Below are 17327 nucleotides of genomic sequence, written 5' to 3' on the forward strand. Positions count from 1 at the left end.
TATTATTATTTTGTACTCATGTTAAACTCGGTGACTACCAAATCAAATGTCTGTGGGCAGCCAGTTTAGGAGTACTGATCTGTAATTTTCTTTTCCCCTCTAGTTTCAGAACTACAGCTTGGAGAGCTAGCTTAACCTTTTCAGTTTTAAATGACATAGATTTAATACAATTCAACCACCTGGAATTAGGAGAGGGATCAAACTTCCATTTTATTTTCTATTCTTCTTTGGTTATTGGTCTTTTTGTCTTTTAAGAAATACCTATCTTGCTTTTGTCTAAGTGTAAATGTTGAATATATCTTAGTAAAGCCTACTTGTTACTAGTGATTTTTAAAATCTGGCTTCTTAGAACTGCTGAATATCTAATGAAGTTTTTACCAACAAAGTCAGATCTTACTCTGTATCATCATGGACTTTAACACCAATGCTACTGTATTAGATGCCCTTATCAACCACTTTAGAACAATGACTGCTATTCTTAATCAAAAATATTTATAATCTCTTAAGTGTTGAGCTGCTACTGCTTTTCTCAGATGATCCCTGCTAAGATGATCAGGTCTTCTTTGTATACCACAATATCTCTTCATTTTACAGTAATGTTTATTAAGTGATTACTTTATGCTAGGCACTCTGAGCAATTTACATGCATTCTCTCATTTAATTCTCCCATCAACTTTTGAGGTAGTACCATTATTATTCCCATAATATAAATAAGACTGAACCTTACAAAGGACAAAATGTTTCTCTAAAACTAGAGGGCTAGAAAATGGAAGAGCAAGGATTAGAACCCAGATCTGTTTGATGCTGGAATAGGCGTTCTTAATTGTCCAAAGAATTAGATGGATTTTGACACAAAACAGTACTTTGTAAGGTATAAATGGAACAAGGTATCTCGGGCAGGGGGTCTTTTACGCTATTTTGAGGAATGTGTGCTTTAACCTAAGAACTATGGGATACCAATGAAGGAGAAGTGATATCGTCAAACTTTTAAAGTACAAGTTTGACTACAGTGTAGGCAACTGACAAAGGAAATGGTAAATACAGGGAGACCAATCAGAAAGTTATTTCCATAGTCCATATGAAATAGATTACTGTGTATTGGACAAAGATAATGGAAGGGAAATGGATTAAAGGAGTCTGGTTCAAGGCATTTTTAGGAGATAAAACCTACAGGTCTTGGCAACTGACTGGACATAGAGGGTGAGGGAGAGGAAGGAGTCAAGAACGACTCCATGGTATGAATTCTCTCATGCTGGGCAAGGTGGGCACGCTGCCTGAAAGATTTTCTGCAATCTTTACATTCATAGGGTCTCTCTCCTGTATGAATTCTTTGATGTAGAGTAAGAGATCCACTGTAGCTGAAGGCTTTCCCACAAATGTTACATTCATAAGGTTTCTCTCCAGTATGAATTCGCTTATGTTGAGCAAGGCCTGCATTCTGGCTAAATGTTTTCCTACATTCCTTACACATATAAGGTTTTTCTCCAGTATGACTTCTCTGATGTTGTGCAAGTGATGAACTATTGCTAAAGGCCTTCCCACATTCAATACACTCATAGGGTTTCTCTCCAGTATGAACCCTCTGATGTTGATCAAGGTATGCAATCTGGCTGAACGCTTTCCTGCATACTTTACATTCATAAGGTTTTTCTCCAGTATGAACTCTCTGATGTTGAGCAAGGTGTGCATATTGGCTGAAAGCTTTCCTACATTCCTTACATTCATAAGGTCTCTCTCCGGTATGAATTCTCTGATGTACTATTAGGTATCCACGATGGCTAAAGGCTTTCCCACACACATTACATACATAAGGTTTCTCTCCTGTATGAATTCTCTGATGCTGAGCAAGAAATGAACCATTACTAAAGGCCTTTCCACATTCAATACATTCAAAAGGTCTCTCTCCAGTATGAACTCTCTGATGTTGAGCCAGGTGTGCAATCTGGCTGAAGGCTTTTTTACATTCTTTACACTGATAAGGTCTCTCTCCAGTATGAACTCTCTGATGTTGAGCAAGGTGTGCATTCTGGCTGAAGGCTTTCCTACATTCTTTACATTCATAAGGTTTCTCCCCAGTATGTATTCTCTTATGTTGAGCTAGGTTTGCACTCTGGCTGAAGGTTTTCCCACATTCAACACATGCATAGGGTTTCTCTCCAGTATGAATTCTCTGATGAAGAGTAAGAGATGAGCTCTGGTTGAAAACTTTCTCACATTCATTACATTTCAAAAGTTTCTTTTGTACACAGACTTTCTTATGTTTCATTTCAACAGATTTTTTTCGGTAGTTTCTCTTTTGTGGCTCATGCTTATGTACTCTTTCTTTGGTGGGAAAATTCTGTTTTATATCAAATATTGCATCCTGATGGAAAGTTTGCCAAGATTTAGTATATTCATTACTTTTGTCTTCAGTGAGGATTTCTTCATGAGTGGTGATCAGTTGTCTAGAATGTACCTCCTGACTGCCTAACTGGTTCTTAAACCAGTCCTCACATCTACAGTCTTCTCTCAAACTGGGGCAGTCAAGGCTATAACTAAGATGGCTTCTTCCCATTGTCAGTACTTTGGATGATTCTTCATAAATAACTTGCTTTGATGAAAATTCATTGTTTTTAAATGCATCCTCCCAATCTAAAAGATACCAAGAAAACAAATGTCTTTTGTATTTGTTCATTAGAAGATAACTTCTGAAACAAAAATTTTATAGTTATATTAATATTAGTCTCCAAACACCCTTTCTTTCTTGCCTTAGGCTATCTTGCATTCAACCATTATCTTTAAAAAGCCAATTTCATAATGTTAATGTGGCTTAAAACACCTCCATAAGATCCCCAGACCCTAAGGTACTGTTAGTTGCCTTAGGTTATACATGCAGCTATAGCTAAACTTTTGTAGCCTAAAAAAAATGTCTTCTTGACAGTTTTCTATGTGATATAGTTCAACCAAACGTAAATTTAAAAAAAAATTTTTTTTTAACGTATATTTATTTTGAGAGAGAGAGAGTGCAAGCTGGGGAGGGGCAGAGAGGGAGAGCCAGAATCTGAAGCAGTCTCCAGGCTCTGAGCTGTCAGCACAGAGCCCAATGCAGGGCTCGAACCCACAAACTGTGAGATCATGACCTGAGCCAAAGTTGGACACTTAACCGACTGAGCCACCCAAGTGCCCCAACCAAATCTAAATTTTTAATTGCTCCCAAAGCTAAAATGCCGTCACGTAAAAGTAATTTTGTATTAAATTGCTTGATTTTATTAACCTGCCACAAGCCTTAATTTGCCACCTTCCCCATCACCTATTCTCAAGATTTTCCAGTGGTTTCTCACCATATTAATAATAAAACCAAAATTCCTATTATGGTTTAGAAAATCAATGTAGTAATGAACATAAATGTAAAAACCTTTAATAAAATTACTGAAGATCAAATCCAAGAAAATATGAAAGCATAATCATTACCACTCATAGCTGATCCCAGCAATGCGAGGTTGGCTTAATATATGAAAACCAATGTAATTCACCACATTAATAGATTAAAGGTGGAAAAATCATGTGATCATTTCAAAAGATACAGAAAGAGTATGTGACTAAATTTAACATCTATTTATTATAAAAATTCTTAGTAAACCAGGAATATAAAATTTCCTTAAACTGATAAAGGGCATCTAAGAAACATGAACTTAGTGGTGAAAGACTGAATAGGTTTTCCCTTAAGATTAGAAATAATCCAAGTATGTCTACTCTTAGCAATTCTATTCAACATTATATAGGAGGTCCTTGCTATTGCAGCAAGTCAAGAAAAAGAAGCTGTAAGATCAGAAAGGAAGAAATAAACTGTATTTGCAGGTAACATGATGGTCTATGCAGAAAATCCTCAGAAACCTACAAACAACTACTAGAACTACTAAATAAATCTAGCAAGATCGTAAGATAGAAAATATAAAGATCAGTTTACATTTTTGCATACTAGCAACAAACAACTGGAAAATGGAATTTTTAAGAATTCTATTTATAATAGCACTAAAACTTACCGTAAGACTCAGAAAAAAATACATATATATAGCCACTACACCGGATACTACAGAACATTGATAAGAGAATATTAAAAAGACTAATAAATGGCTAAATACACCATACTCATGAACTAAAAAACTCAAATGACATTAATTAGAATATCAGTTCTTCCCAAATTGATGTATAGATTCCACATAATCCCAATCAAAATCCTAGCAGGCTTTTGGGGTAGAAATTCTTAACTTCATTCTAAAATTTATTTGGGAATGCAAATGGATTTAAATAAAGTGATTTTACAAGTTGAACTATCTCATATCAAAAGTTACTATAAAGCTATAGTAATTAGACTAGTACTGATGAAAGGATATATAGATAGATGGAATAGAATAGAGTTCAGAACTCGACCCATGTAGATATGACCAACTGCTTTTGGTACAAAGTTACCAGCAAGGCAGTATAATGGTTAAAGTCTTTTCAAAAAAAGATACTCAAGCAACTGTATATCCAAATAGTTGGGGGAGAGGACCAAAACCTTGTTCTTTACCTCATATAAGACACAATATTTAGCTCATGTAAATGTAAAAGCTAAAACTATAGGAGAAAACACAGAAAAAAATTTTTGTGACTCAGGGGTAGCAAGAATTTCTAAGGTATGACACAAAAACCACCAAACGACAAATTAATAAATTGGACTTTACAAATATTGAAAACTGGATGTTCAAAAGGCAGCAGTAGAAAAACAATAACACAAGCCACAACTAGCATACATATATCCCAATACATATAAATGGCAAAAGACTTGTATTAAGACTATATAAAGAAGTCTTACAATTCAGCAAGAATAAAAAATAATAATAAAACATGGGCAAAAGATTTGAACACTTTACAACAGATATATGGTCAGTAAGCACATGAAAAGACATTCAACATTATGTCATCAGAGAAATGCATCTTAAAAGCATAATGAGATACCACAACACAACCATTAGAATGAATAAAATTAAAAGCTGACAATACCAAGGTATATGGAACAACTGCAAGTCTTTGACATTGCTTCTGGGAATGAAAATGGTACAGACACTGGAAAACCAGCAGTTTCTTTAAAAGTTAAACATACTCCTATTGTCTGACTCATTACACTTTTAGATATTTACCCAAGAGAAATTAAAACATACATGCATACAAAGTCCTATAAATGACAGCTTCAGAGACACTTTGTAATAGCCAAAAACTGGAAATAACCTAAATGTCTGTGAACAGGTGAATGGAAAAACAAAATGTGGGAGATCTACATAAAATTGTGAATGATTTTCAAAATTATGAGTAAAATAAGCCAGACATAATATATACTGTATGGTTCCATTTAGCTTAGATGGAAACTAATCTAAAATGACCAAGATCAGAATAGCATTTGGAGCCAGCAGTAGAGAAAAAATGGTACATAAAGAGGCATAGGCCATCTTTTGGGGTGATGGAAACACTGTATGTCTTGATAATAATGATCGTTTCATGGGTTTATACAACAGTCAGAACTCCTCACACTGTATAATGTATATGGATGTGACTTACTGTATGTAATTCTTTAATAAAGTTATTAAGAAAAAAATAAGATGGAAATAGGTAAGTAAAGACTGACTTTAATAACATAATAAAAAGAGTAAAACTTATGTAACAAGCTCTTTACACTGAAAATAAAGACTTAAACCTTGGAACCTATGGAATATTTACAAATACCAATTATATGTTTGGCCATACAAAATCCTAAAGTTAGAAAGTAGAATTAGTACTAATTCCTATTTGATCAAATATAAAACAATTTGATCAAAATACAATAAAACTAGAAACTTTCTTTTAAACAACTCTTGTGTAAAAGAAATTTTTTCAAAGTAGGTTATTTAGGAAACAGCAATAACAAAAACACTAAAAACCAAAATCTCTGGAAAACAGCTAAAGTTATATTCAAAGGAGAATTCATAGCCCTTAATCATTTAGTGAATAAAAGAAAATGAAATGATTAAGCATTTATTTCAGCAAAACAGAGAAGAAAATAAATCTCAGAAAACTAGAACAATGGAATTAGTGAAAAGCAAAAAATAAAGAATTGGAGAAGAGTGGTAACACTAATAAATCCTTAAACTGGACTTTAAAAATAAAATTGATTCATAACTAGCTACCTAATAATTTTTTTAAAAAAAGAATAGGTATACAAAATAAATTAAAATTGGAAACTATAGATACTAAAAATAAAAAGGGTTACAAGATTATTTTGTTCAGATTCATGAAAATAAATTTGATAACGTGAATGAAAAGGTGATGTTTAGAAAAATAAAAATTTGGGGCACCTGGGTCGCTTAGTCAGTTAAGTGTCCAACTCCTGATTTCGGCTTAGGTCACGATCTCGTGGTTTGGGAGTTCGAGCCCTGCGTCAGGCTCGATGCTGACAGCACAGAGCCTGCTTGGTATTCTCTTTCTCTTTCCTTCTCCCTCTCTCTCTGCCCCTCCCCACTCACTCACGCTCTCTCTCTCTCTCTCTCTCAAAATAAATAAACTTTATTTATTTAATGTTTATTTTTTATTTTTGAGAGAGAGACAGAGTCTGTGAGTGGGCAAGAGGCAGAGAGAGAGGGACACACAGAATCCAAAGCAGGCTCCAGGCTCTGAGCTGTCAGCAGAGCCCGACGTGGGGCTCGAACTCAGCAACCACAGATCATAACCTGAGCTGAAGTCGGACACTTAACTGACTGAGCCACCTAGGCGCCCCAATAAATAAACTTTAAAAAATAAAAATAAAAACTTAGGGGTGCCTGGCTGGCTCAGTCGGAAGAGCATGCGACTCTTGATCTTGGGGTCATGAGCTCCAGCCCTATGCTGGGCAATAATGACCGCTTAATAAAAAAAGAAAAAGAAAAATTTGTAAAATTTCACCCAAGGCAGAAACTGTAGAGACCATTTATCACAAAGAGAACACTGAGAAAGTTGTCAAAGATCCACTTACTCACAAAGGCCTCAGGACCAGGGTTTCTCTCTCAAGCTATAAGACTGGTGACCTCATTCATTCATACTAGCATCTCTATGCCAGACTTTTTCTTCTAAGCCTCTGTCCCACTCTAGTGGCATGTTGCATTTCTTCACTCCAAAGTCTCTCCATCTCATAAAAATAACTCTTCTGTCCCAAGTCAAATTATCATGTTTTCCCCTACCAACATATTCTGCTGGCTTATTTCTATTAAATGGTGTCACCATCCAGTCGCCCAGACTTGAAAACGTAACTGGGAATTATTTCTTTTTTCCTTGATGGTTAATAAACCTCTGAATAACCCCAAGAAGTTAGCAGAATTATTTTCTCAAAGTAAAAATTCAGTGAATCCTTCAATATAAAGGAATGAGTGACTAAAAAGGGGAAAAAAAAATAGTCATTGTTGTCTCTGGATTTTTTTATTTTTTTTTTTTATTTTTTAAAAAAATTTTTTTTTTCAACGTTTATTTATTTTTTTGGGACAGAGAGAGACAGAGCATGAACGGGGGAGGGACAGAGAGAGAGGGAGACACAGAATCGGAAACAGGCTCCAGGCTCCGAGCCATCAGCCCAGAGCCTGACGCGGGGCTCGAACTCACGGACCGTGAGATCGTGACCTGGCTGAAGTCGGACGCTTAACCGACTGCGCCACCCAGGCGCCCCGTCTCTGGATTTTTTTAAATGTGATGAAGCAACTTGTGCCAAAACTAAAAAAGAAGGGCAAGCAGACAGTGCCAGTTTGGACTCAGAGAACAGGAGAGGGTTATTAGAGAATGCAGTGACATATGAGAGAATATATACAAGAAGAGTAAGTTAGCTCACGCTAATGACACCTCACTGTTTCTTCCCAGGCCTTCAGCCTTTAAGAAAAGCTACCCAGGAAACATCAATTATACGCTGGAAGCTTTCAGAATAGCTGAGCTTTTCCCTGCAATGGACTCTACCTTCCTAATTCTCACTCACCAGGGTATGTGCCTCTTGTCCCCTCCTTCTTCACCATCCAGGGCTCTTTTCCTTGTTCCAATAATGAGATCACATCTGGCTTAGAAACTGAAACTCCTGCTTACAAGAAATAAAAGGGGAATTAGCCAGATCTGTAAGGCAGATCGAGTTGCTTGGTCATCAGGAAGTTGATGAGGGCATTACAGAAGGGAGGATAGGAAGATGTGAAGTATTCTGAAGAATGGGAAAATGAAGTGGTAGAAATAATCCAATGAAGCTGCCAGTTCTACAAAACTCAACCCATTTTGGGAAGCACAAGAAAGAGAAATTTAGTGAAGTACATCAGAGGCTTCCTAAACATTGGAAAGCAGCCCTGTGTGCAGATTCTGAATTCTGGCGAGACTTCCTTACCCAGTGATACCAGGCTCCTATAGTTCTCCAACATCACCTTCCTGTACAAATTCCTCTGAGCAGGGTTCAGCCACTCCCACTCCTCTTGGGAGAAATCTACGGCCACATCCCCAAATGTCACCAAATCCTGAAATGACATAAACATATTCTTTTATGCTCAACTAGTGTTCCTAACGTCAGACTGGCATAGTTTGAAAAGTTAAGTTGTACTTTTAGAGAGAAATAGTGCATATAGTGAAATTTTCAGGCCATATCTTGGGTTCTGTGCAACACATGTCAAACACTTGCTAAGATGATTTCTCTTGCTTGGTTTTAATATTCTGTCATGGAAAGCATACAATTTCTGGCATAGTCTATAGTCTCTACTGATGGTGAAAAGATTAATAGCACAAAAATGGGCAATAACAGAACACTATAAACAAGAGCAAAATATGTTATTCATACTAAATGCTAATGCATTTCTCAATATGGAAAATCAGGATAGACTAGGACAGTGAAAGAAGACTTTAAGGAAGAGACAGGAACATGACTTAAGCCCTCTAAGTTGTATGTGGTCTAAACCTACATTTTCCAAACTCTTCAATGGAATGGCCAATGTTCCAGGTATGTCAATAGAGTAACATATATAAATGTATTTGATGTTCATAATATTGATTTCTTAAAATTAAACATGTAGGTAATAAATACATTAAATAAGTTCTGTAGTGATTTCGCAAAATAGAACTTAAAGAAATGTATGCCATAACAGAACAACTGGGGTCATAAAAGATTATCTAACAGCTCTTGATAACCCCAGTGAGTTTCAAAGATGGTGACTTCTCTTTACAGAAACAAAATAATACTAATTTTAAGCACTGTTAAATAGTATTTCAGATGTAATAATGAAGTGCAGTGAAAAACCCCTACAGCTCTCACTAGAGGAACATACCCAGTTGTGCATGTCTAATGAGCGAGAGTTTTTCAAATGTTACAGTGTAGTTCTCAAGTAATAATACTACGTTGAATTAAGGATCTTTATCCCATGGAATAAGACCTGGTCTGCCTCCTAAAAATTCAAAATGGATATTCTTTCTAATGAGGTAAATCTACTCCAGACTTACCAGGGCTTGCATATGGTTTGCTATATGCTCCACTGGTTTGGCGTGTCACAGAGCAAAACCGACTCTTTAACTGGGATGATATATAGATACACTCAATGGTACACATCTGAAGAGCTGAACTGATCTGTTAAATACTGAAATACTGTCACATTGGTTGGTAAACAGCTACTGCACTGAACCCTGTGGTGACAATCCCAGATCTCCCCACAGCCCAGCAACTGAAGGGGAATACCCAGCACTCCAGTGGCCTCCAGTATCCCATCTAGGGTAAGTTCTGGTGTGTGCCCTTGCCTTAGTGGTCATCAGATATGAACATCACTCCTATTAATGTGACTCTGCAGTGTAATGGTCCTACTGAAGATGTATTTAAGTACATCAATGCTTTTATGCAAATATTTTTAATGGAAAAAATGAGTCGATATTGGGCTAGTGCCCCAGTAATGGACAACAATGTTAAGGAAGCTATACAGGAAGCAGAAGTATGCCTCCAAGAAACATCAGTTACATACATCAGCTTGTTCTTACATGCTTCCATTTCTAAAACACTTCTTACTACAGGGAAATATGGGAAGTGAGTAAAGGCTTCAAGAAAGGAAGGAAAGGAACATGAGTTGGGTCTTAAAAGAAAAAATTTTGCCCTAGACAGGGCTGGATACTGTCAAGCATCAATTCTATCAAACCTCAAACACTTCAATACAAACTCTAATATTTTGTGCAAAAAAAAGTGTTCTACACACATTTCTACTGTAAACAGAGGTGAGGCAGCTTTTGCTAGGCAGTGTTCTTAAAAGACATTTTTTTAGCTGCACATCCTAAAGGAGTCTAGGTTTCAACTGGCTGACTGTCCTTTTCCTCTCAGCCAATGAGACCTGAATATCTTGCAAATATTTTAATATTTGTTTTGATTTGATAAAACAGGAACTTCATATGATTTGTAATCATCAAAGAAACTTACCAAATAATGTCCAGTATTTCTACCCTCAGTGAATTTTTTTCCTTTTTATAAAAGTTAAAATAATTGGAAGTCCTCATCCCCACATCTACCCACCATGTCACCCTACCTCCTAGAAACAATAAAAATTTAGTTAGTATATATTTCTTCAAATGTTTCCTTATACAGACATGTCTGATTATCTATTCGCATTCATTTACTTATAAAATCACTTTTGTTGGATTGATAACATAATGTGGTATAAATATGTTGTACCTTATTTACTAATCCGTTTATTTTCATTTATACGAATCTTAATTTTTCACTATGATGTCAGAATTGGGATTCTCACTAATTTAACATTACAGTAGAGTTCTCATATAATACTACGGTATGTTAAAGATTCAATAGAGGTCTCTAATTATTTCCTTAAAATGAATCCTAGAAGATATTCTCTCCACGGAGACTATGATTCCCCAAACGTACTTAACCTCAGAAAAAATTTAAATTATGTTATTGTGACCTAGCAAGAATTGGAGCTACTGAAAAAATAATTCAGGCTGGGAGTAAAGTGTTGACCTGCACTCCAAGAAATACTAATGGTTCTTCAGGTGGAGGAAAATGGAAAGAGATGGAAAGGAAAATCAAGAAGAAATCAAGAGTCCCAGAGGAATAACTATAAATATAATTAATAATAATAATAAATGGGAGTTAAATCACTATGGGGCCTTATCTTGTTCAGAAAGTAGTAAGAGTAGTAACTATAGAAGGAAGATTGCAGAAGGAAGAAAGGAGATAATTACATAATGATATGGGTAAATATCCTGGAGTGACCACTAAAAGGATAATAAAAATAATGTATAATTAACAAGATAATAAAGAAAAAGTACTTGATTTATCCAGAAGAAGGTAAACAAGGAGAAATAAAGGAACAAAGAACAGATGGGAGTAAGTAGAAGACAAACTACAAGGCTATACACACAAATACATCAGCATTAGCCTTAAACACAAATACATCAGTAATTACATTAAATGAAAATGTAGTGAACACTAATTAAAAGACAAATATTCTCAGACTGGATCCCTTTAAAAAGATCAATGTTTTGAGGGAGATGTGGGATTGTGGGAGGCATAAGGAATCATGGGAAGCACACAGGGCCACTTACAGCAGCCAAATCGTGGCAGCCACAGGGACTGTGGAAGGCATGAAGCTGCAACCAACAATATGCTGTTTACAAGAGGCACACTTGAATATAATCATTAGGAGAGGCTTTTAAAAAATGTGCATTAAAATCATCCTTGGACATGGGGTGCCTGAGTGGCTCAGTCAGTTAAGCATCTGACTTTGGCTCAGATCATGATCTCACAGTTCATGAGTTCGAGCCCAATGTCGGGCTCTGTGCCTGGAGCCTGCTTCAGATTCTGTGTCTCCCTGTCTCTCTGCCCTCCCCCCACCCTATCTGTCAAAAATAAACAAAGACTAAAACACATTAAAAAAATCATCTGTGGACTTAATAGAAATGCGGTTTTCTGGATCCTCCCACCAGTGACTGATTCATGGGGTCCCAGAAATAGCACTGGGGCCAATGGGCTCTGTCTATTCTACACATCATACCCTCTGCTTTTTGCTTTTTCCATTACCAATTCAGTGGCAGGAGAAAAGAGGTAGCTGGCTCTTACCTCTCTGGGCTCACTCACAGATGAGAAATTCACAATTTTGTTCATTTATATATTAATTTGACAAATATTTACTGAATGCCTACTCCCTATAATGTTCTAAGTATTGGAAATACAATGGTGAACAAAATACAGTCTCTCCTCTTGTGGAGTTAATATTCTAACATAGGAGAAAGACATTAAACATAAAGTCATACTATGACAGAAACAAGGGAACGTGATTTAGAGTGAAAAGGTGTTTTAGATAGGATGGTCAAGGTAAACCTCAAGGAAGCAGTAATGTTTGAACAACAGTCTAAAAGTGAGAGAGCAAGCCATGCCAACACCTAAGAGAAGAGAGTTACAGAAGAGGGAGGAGCAAATACAAAGGTTCAGAGACAGGAAAGAGCTGGGTGAGTCTACGGAGCAGCTAGTTGGCCAGTGTGACTGGAGCAGAGAAAAAGACTTGTAGAAAATGAGGTATGGGGTAGCCAGGAGCTGGACCATGCAGGGCCTTAGAGACTGTGGAGAGGACATCGGATTTCATTCCAAGTAAAATGAGAAGCCAATGAAGATTCCAAAGGAATGAAATGTTGTGTTCTATCACTGTTCACAGTGTCCTTTATGATTTTCTACCACCGTCTTCAAATCATCACTCACCATCATCTATTTATACTGACAATCAACATATACTACAACTTCCTACATCTGATACAATCACTAACTAGTGACATAGATATGTCATTTTCCTCACTTGGCCTGTTTTTCCTCATCTGTAAAATAAGTGACTTGTACAAGATCACCCATAATTTTCATCCTGGCTTTATTATTTTATGAGCTTAGATATGTGCTACTCAATACACTAGGTACTAGTCACATGTGGCTATTTCATTTTAAATCAGTTAACATTAAAAATTCAGTTCCTACAGTAGCTAGTGGCTACTGTATTGGACAATGCGGATGTAGAACATTTCTATTATCAGTCATCACCGAGAGTTCTCCTGGACAGTGCTGCTCTAATTGATTTCTTCTGGCTTATCTTCTTGTTTACAGCCATGTTCTATATTTTCATCCAACAGTTCACCTGTTTTACTCTTTACATTTAACCTACAGAATGTATCTAACCTCAAAGGGTGAGGAAGGAGTCTTTTTTCTAAATGAATAATCCATTCTGTCTACACTGATTTAAAATAATATCACTTTACAGGGCTCCTGGGTGGCTCAGCCGGTTAAGCATCTGACACTTCATCTTGGCCCAGGTCATGATTTCATGGTTCATGAGTTTGAGCACTGCATCAGGCTCTGTGCTAGCAGCGTGGAGCCTGCTTGGGATTACCTCTCTCCCTCCCTTTCTGCTCCTCCTCCTCTCATGTTCTCGCCCTCTCAAAATAAAAAACTTTAAAATAATATCACGGGGGTGCCTGGGTGGCTCAGTTGGTTCAGTGTCCAACTTCGGCTCAGGTTATGATCTCACAGTTCGGGAGTTCAAGCCCTGCATCAGGCTCTCTGCTGTCACCACAGAGCCCACTCTGGATCCTCTGTCACCTCTCTCTCTGCCCCTCCCCAGCTCATTCTGTCTGTCAAAAAAAATAAACATTAAAAAAAATAAAATAACATCACTTACATTATCATGATAAACAAATGAGCAAACATTAAACTATGAAAACAAAGACAGTGTCTACTTTTATTTGACACAGTATTCCCAGCATTTGGTATACATGAAGTCTTTAATAACTATATGTTCAGTGAATGAATAAATACTTTCCATTCTTACTTGTATTTGTTTCTGGGCATTATATGTTGATCTTTTCATTTGTTTCTTCTGGCTCCCATTCCACACTATTTACTGTTTTTATTATAGATGTATACAGTCATTTTAAAATATAGATTCAAGTACTCTCTCCCGTTCTCATTTTTTCAAAAAATGTCCTGTTTTTTTTTCCATACTAATTTCACGAATTTTAACTACATGACCTAAAATATCCTGGCTGTAGCCCACTACTAACTCAGTATGTCCCTAAAACAGGACCTTATTACCCCCATGGAGTCCCATTCTTCAGAGCCCACTGATTACCTGGGAAAATCCCTGCCTTCACTGACCCACACTTTAACACTCCAAAGCAACACATTCCACTCTTCAAAATGACCCTGAGCAAGAGATCTTGTCATGTACTATAACTAAGATTGCCCCAATAGCCCTTGTCTTGCCTTCCTCTTAAACCTGGGTTTGTGAGAAAGCTTTACACTTGTAGTCACATCAGAACACACCTTGACCTCAATGAATCAAATCCCTATAATGAAGGCTTTCATATCCCTCCAAGGAGTGCATTTTTGCCTCCTGAGAGCTCCTAACAGAACACCTAACCCACAGGAGGAGCAGAGCTATTTCTTGAACGAAGATGAAAATGCCGGCTTAGGAACAAAGGAAGCTCACTGGGCTTTTGGGGACCTCCTTTTAATGGATTGAAGAACATGAGGACCAGGTCACTGAATGAATGGGACTTTGTTAGCTGGGGAATTTCAGAAGAAAAAAGCAAGATATTCATATACAACCTGAAAAACAAAGCACCTCAGGGAGAAAAAAATCCTTCCTTACCTTGGACATGGCTTTAAGAATTTAAGAATTTATGACAGCTCTTCTGTCCACCTCCTTCAGGCTCCTCAATGGAAGGGCAGTGTCTGGAAAAACAGAGCTGGAGAGGGAGAAAGAAACCATAAATAGCACTGTCAAGTAAGGATTATTTTTCTCTTCACCCATGAAATCTGTTCATTAGTGAAATAATCCAAGGCTTCATAGTAATAAGTTAGCCCAACTGGAATCCAGGTCTGACTTTTTAGTCTTTCCATCAGATAATGATAGTAAAAGGGAGTATGTTACCACCCTTACTACAAAATGAGATAAAGCTACAAACAATGCCTCAGAGAAAGCATCTTTAAAAAAATTTTTTTAATGTTTATTTATTTTTGAGACACGAAGACATGAAGACAAAGCAAAGCACGAGTGTGGAAGGGGCAGAGAGAGGGGGAGACACAGAACCCAAAGCAGGCTCCAGGCTCTGTGCTGACAGCAGACAGCCCAATACGGGGCTGGAACTCAGGAACCACGAGATCATGACCTGAGCCGAAGTCAGCCGCTTAGCCAACTGGGCCACACAGGTGCCCCAGGGAAAGCTTCTTTATACAGAGTAGGCATCAGAGGGGTCATGTGGTCTGGAAGACACTGGACCAAAGAGTCAGAACACTCTGCTTGTAGCCCTGGCTTATGACAAATTCTACCTGGAAACCATTCTCTGAACTTTTCTGAGCAATTTCCTCAAAAAAGAGATGGGCGAGAGGGCTGTGCATTCGCAGTCACCGAAACTCCTAATCATGAGTTATTTTCTACCAAACCTCTCTGCCTTGGAGAGCAAAGCAATTATCTCAGAAGCAGCATAAGGTAACAGTAAGAACCACCAGGTTTGGGGATCAGAACACCTGGCGGCAGATACTCGGTCTACCACTCACGAGCTCTGCAACCTCCATGATTTAGGTCTAACCACTCCAAGCCTCAGTTTCGTCATCAGTGAAATGGTACCTACTCCCTATCAGTTGCTGGAAGGATCATGAGATGATGCACAGGAAGCATTCCGCCTAGTGCTTGGCACATCCCTTGTGCTCAGTAAATGTCAGTGATTTATGGTCACAAATAGCACACAGTAGGTCTCCTCTTCTATTCCTCACCTACTCTAGAGCCCAGGAGAGCAAGGGAAAGAGCCTCCTTCTGTGCCAGAGAGGGCTAAGGCCCAGCAGCCTCCTCATCTGCCGTCCAGGCCTGAAGCTGGGGCTCCCCTCTCCTCTCGCAAGCGTTCCCTTCCATCCCAGTCCCACTCAGGCTCGCCCTGACCGCCCGATCTTCGCGAACACCCCCACCCGGCCGCCGCAGGAGCCACACAGTCCTCCTGCTGGCGGCTCGCCTGGCACCCGTCCCCTCACAGTGGGTCGCACTGTCACACCAACAGAAGGTCACACAACCTCACGCCGTCTCACAGGACCACACACACAGCTGCACACTCACCGTCACTGTCATGATCACAGACGCTCGCACAGGCACACACAGGCGCACGCACGTTGTGACATGGTCTCCCACGGTCACAGGCCCCCTCGCACGCCCGCTCCAGCCCCGCAGGCCCGCTGGCGCGCGCGCCCATCCCCGACATCCTCACCGCCTCCTCCCCGAGGGTCGGCACCTCCCTGCGCGCCGTCGGCCGCCGGGAGCCCAGCGGCCCGCGGGCCGGGGCGGGGCCTCGCTCGCGGCCGGACCGCCGGGCTCACAAAGGGGCCGCGGCGCGCGGGCGGGCAGCGGGGCCCGCCGCGGGAGCCGCCGGGAAATGGAGTCCAGGCCGCGCGCGGCGCTGGGCATCCTGGGACGGCTGGCAGATGGCTCCTGCTCCCGCCCCTGGGCGTCTGCGCCCCTCTCCCGAAACTCCGGGCTTTCCGACCCAGAGCCAGGACCCGCCCAGCCCGGTCAGGCCGACCGAGTCCCGCCCCGGCCTGGACGCGCCGGCTCCGAGTGCGCAGGCGCACCGTCCTCTGTCCCCGTTGGGGCCCGAGCCGGGCGGGGTCGAGGTGCGCACGCGCAGTGCACGGGCCCGCGGGCGCGATTCCCTGGTTGGGCTTGCAAGGTGAGCGGTTCGCGGGACGGAAGCGGAGCTGGTCGACTGGGTGTGCGGGCCGGAGCGCTGGGGAGAGGTCAGCAGGTCCGGGCGGGTGGGCCGGAGCCCGGGTGCCGGGTGTCCTTACTTCCGTTCCTTTTATGTCTTCTCTCTCCTCCTCGTCTCATTAGGCTCTTATTGAGCGTCCCCTGTGTGCCCGGCAGTGTTACAGGCACTGGGGACACACCTGAACCCGCGCAAGAGAATCCCCACCCTCGTGTGGCTGACCTTCTAATACGGGAGAAACTCACTAAATACACACACACACACACGCGCGCGCAAACCAACCACACCCACACCCACACCCACACCCACACCCACACCCACACGCACTGGGGCGCCTGGGTGGCTCAGTCGGTTGGGTGTCCGACTTTGGCGCCCCGCGTCTGGCTCTGTGCCGACAGCTCAGAGCCTGCAGCCTGCTTCACATTCTGTCTCCGGCTCTCTCTGCCCCTCCCCCACTTGTGCTCTGTCTCTAAAATAAGTAAACATTAAAAAAATTTTTTTTTTAATATACTGGGAAGTGACAGTTTTCTTATAAAGAGAAATAGCAGTTTGGGGCGCCTGGCTGGCTC

At 40.0% G+C, this 17327-nt stretch overlaps 2 protein-coding genes across 6 annotated transcripts in view; one reads left to right on the plus strand and one right to left on the minus strand.

The window, feature by feature from the left end:
- The window catches only part of ZNF667 (zinc finger protein 667), a 77767-nt gene extending 69762 nt beyond the window's left edge, over positions 1-8005 (plus strand). The window contains exon 5 of the mRNA XM_053906209.1: positions 7873-8005. Coding sequence (XP_053762184.1) covers positions 7873-7937 — 65 coding nt within the window. The 3' untranslated portion in view covers positions 7938-8005. The remainder of the gene's footprint in view (positions 1-7872) is intronic.
- Positions 583-16381, minus strand: ZNF583 (zinc finger protein 583). 5 transcript variants are annotated; one of them, XM_019439142.2, is made up of 5 exons: positions 16264-16381; positions 14658-14754; positions 8375-8501; positions 7985-8083; positions 583-2631 (listed from the first exon to the last, which is right to left on the minus strand). In XM_019439142.2, the coding sequence occupies exons 2-5, from the start codon at positions 14664-14666 to the stop codon at positions 1154-1156; spliced, it is 1713 nt and encodes a 570-aa protein (XP_019294687.1). In that variant the 5' UTR covers positions 14667-14754; positions 16264-16381; the 3' UTR covers positions 583-1153. The 5 variants fall into 5 exon arrangements, with proteins under 5 accessions (XP_019294687.1, XP_019294688.1, XP_019294689.1 ...); XM_019439143.2 differs by lacking the exon at positions 16264-16381 and adding an exon at positions 16116-16256; XM_019439144.2 differs by lacking the exon at positions 8375-8501 and having other exon boundaries at positions 7985-8080; positions 16264-16380.
- Between the last annotated feature and the right edge of the window lie 946 nt (positions 16382-17327).

The sequence above is a fragment of the Panthera pardus genome, unplaced genomic scaffold (genome assembly GCF_024362965.1).
Source record: "Panthera pardus isolate Hobbes unplaced genomic scaffold, ASM2436296v1 HiC_scaffold_18, whole genome shotgun sequence".
In the NCBI taxonomy this organism is placed as follows: domain Eukaryota; kingdom Metazoa; phylum Chordata; class Mammalia; order Carnivora; family Felidae; genus Panthera; species Panthera pardus.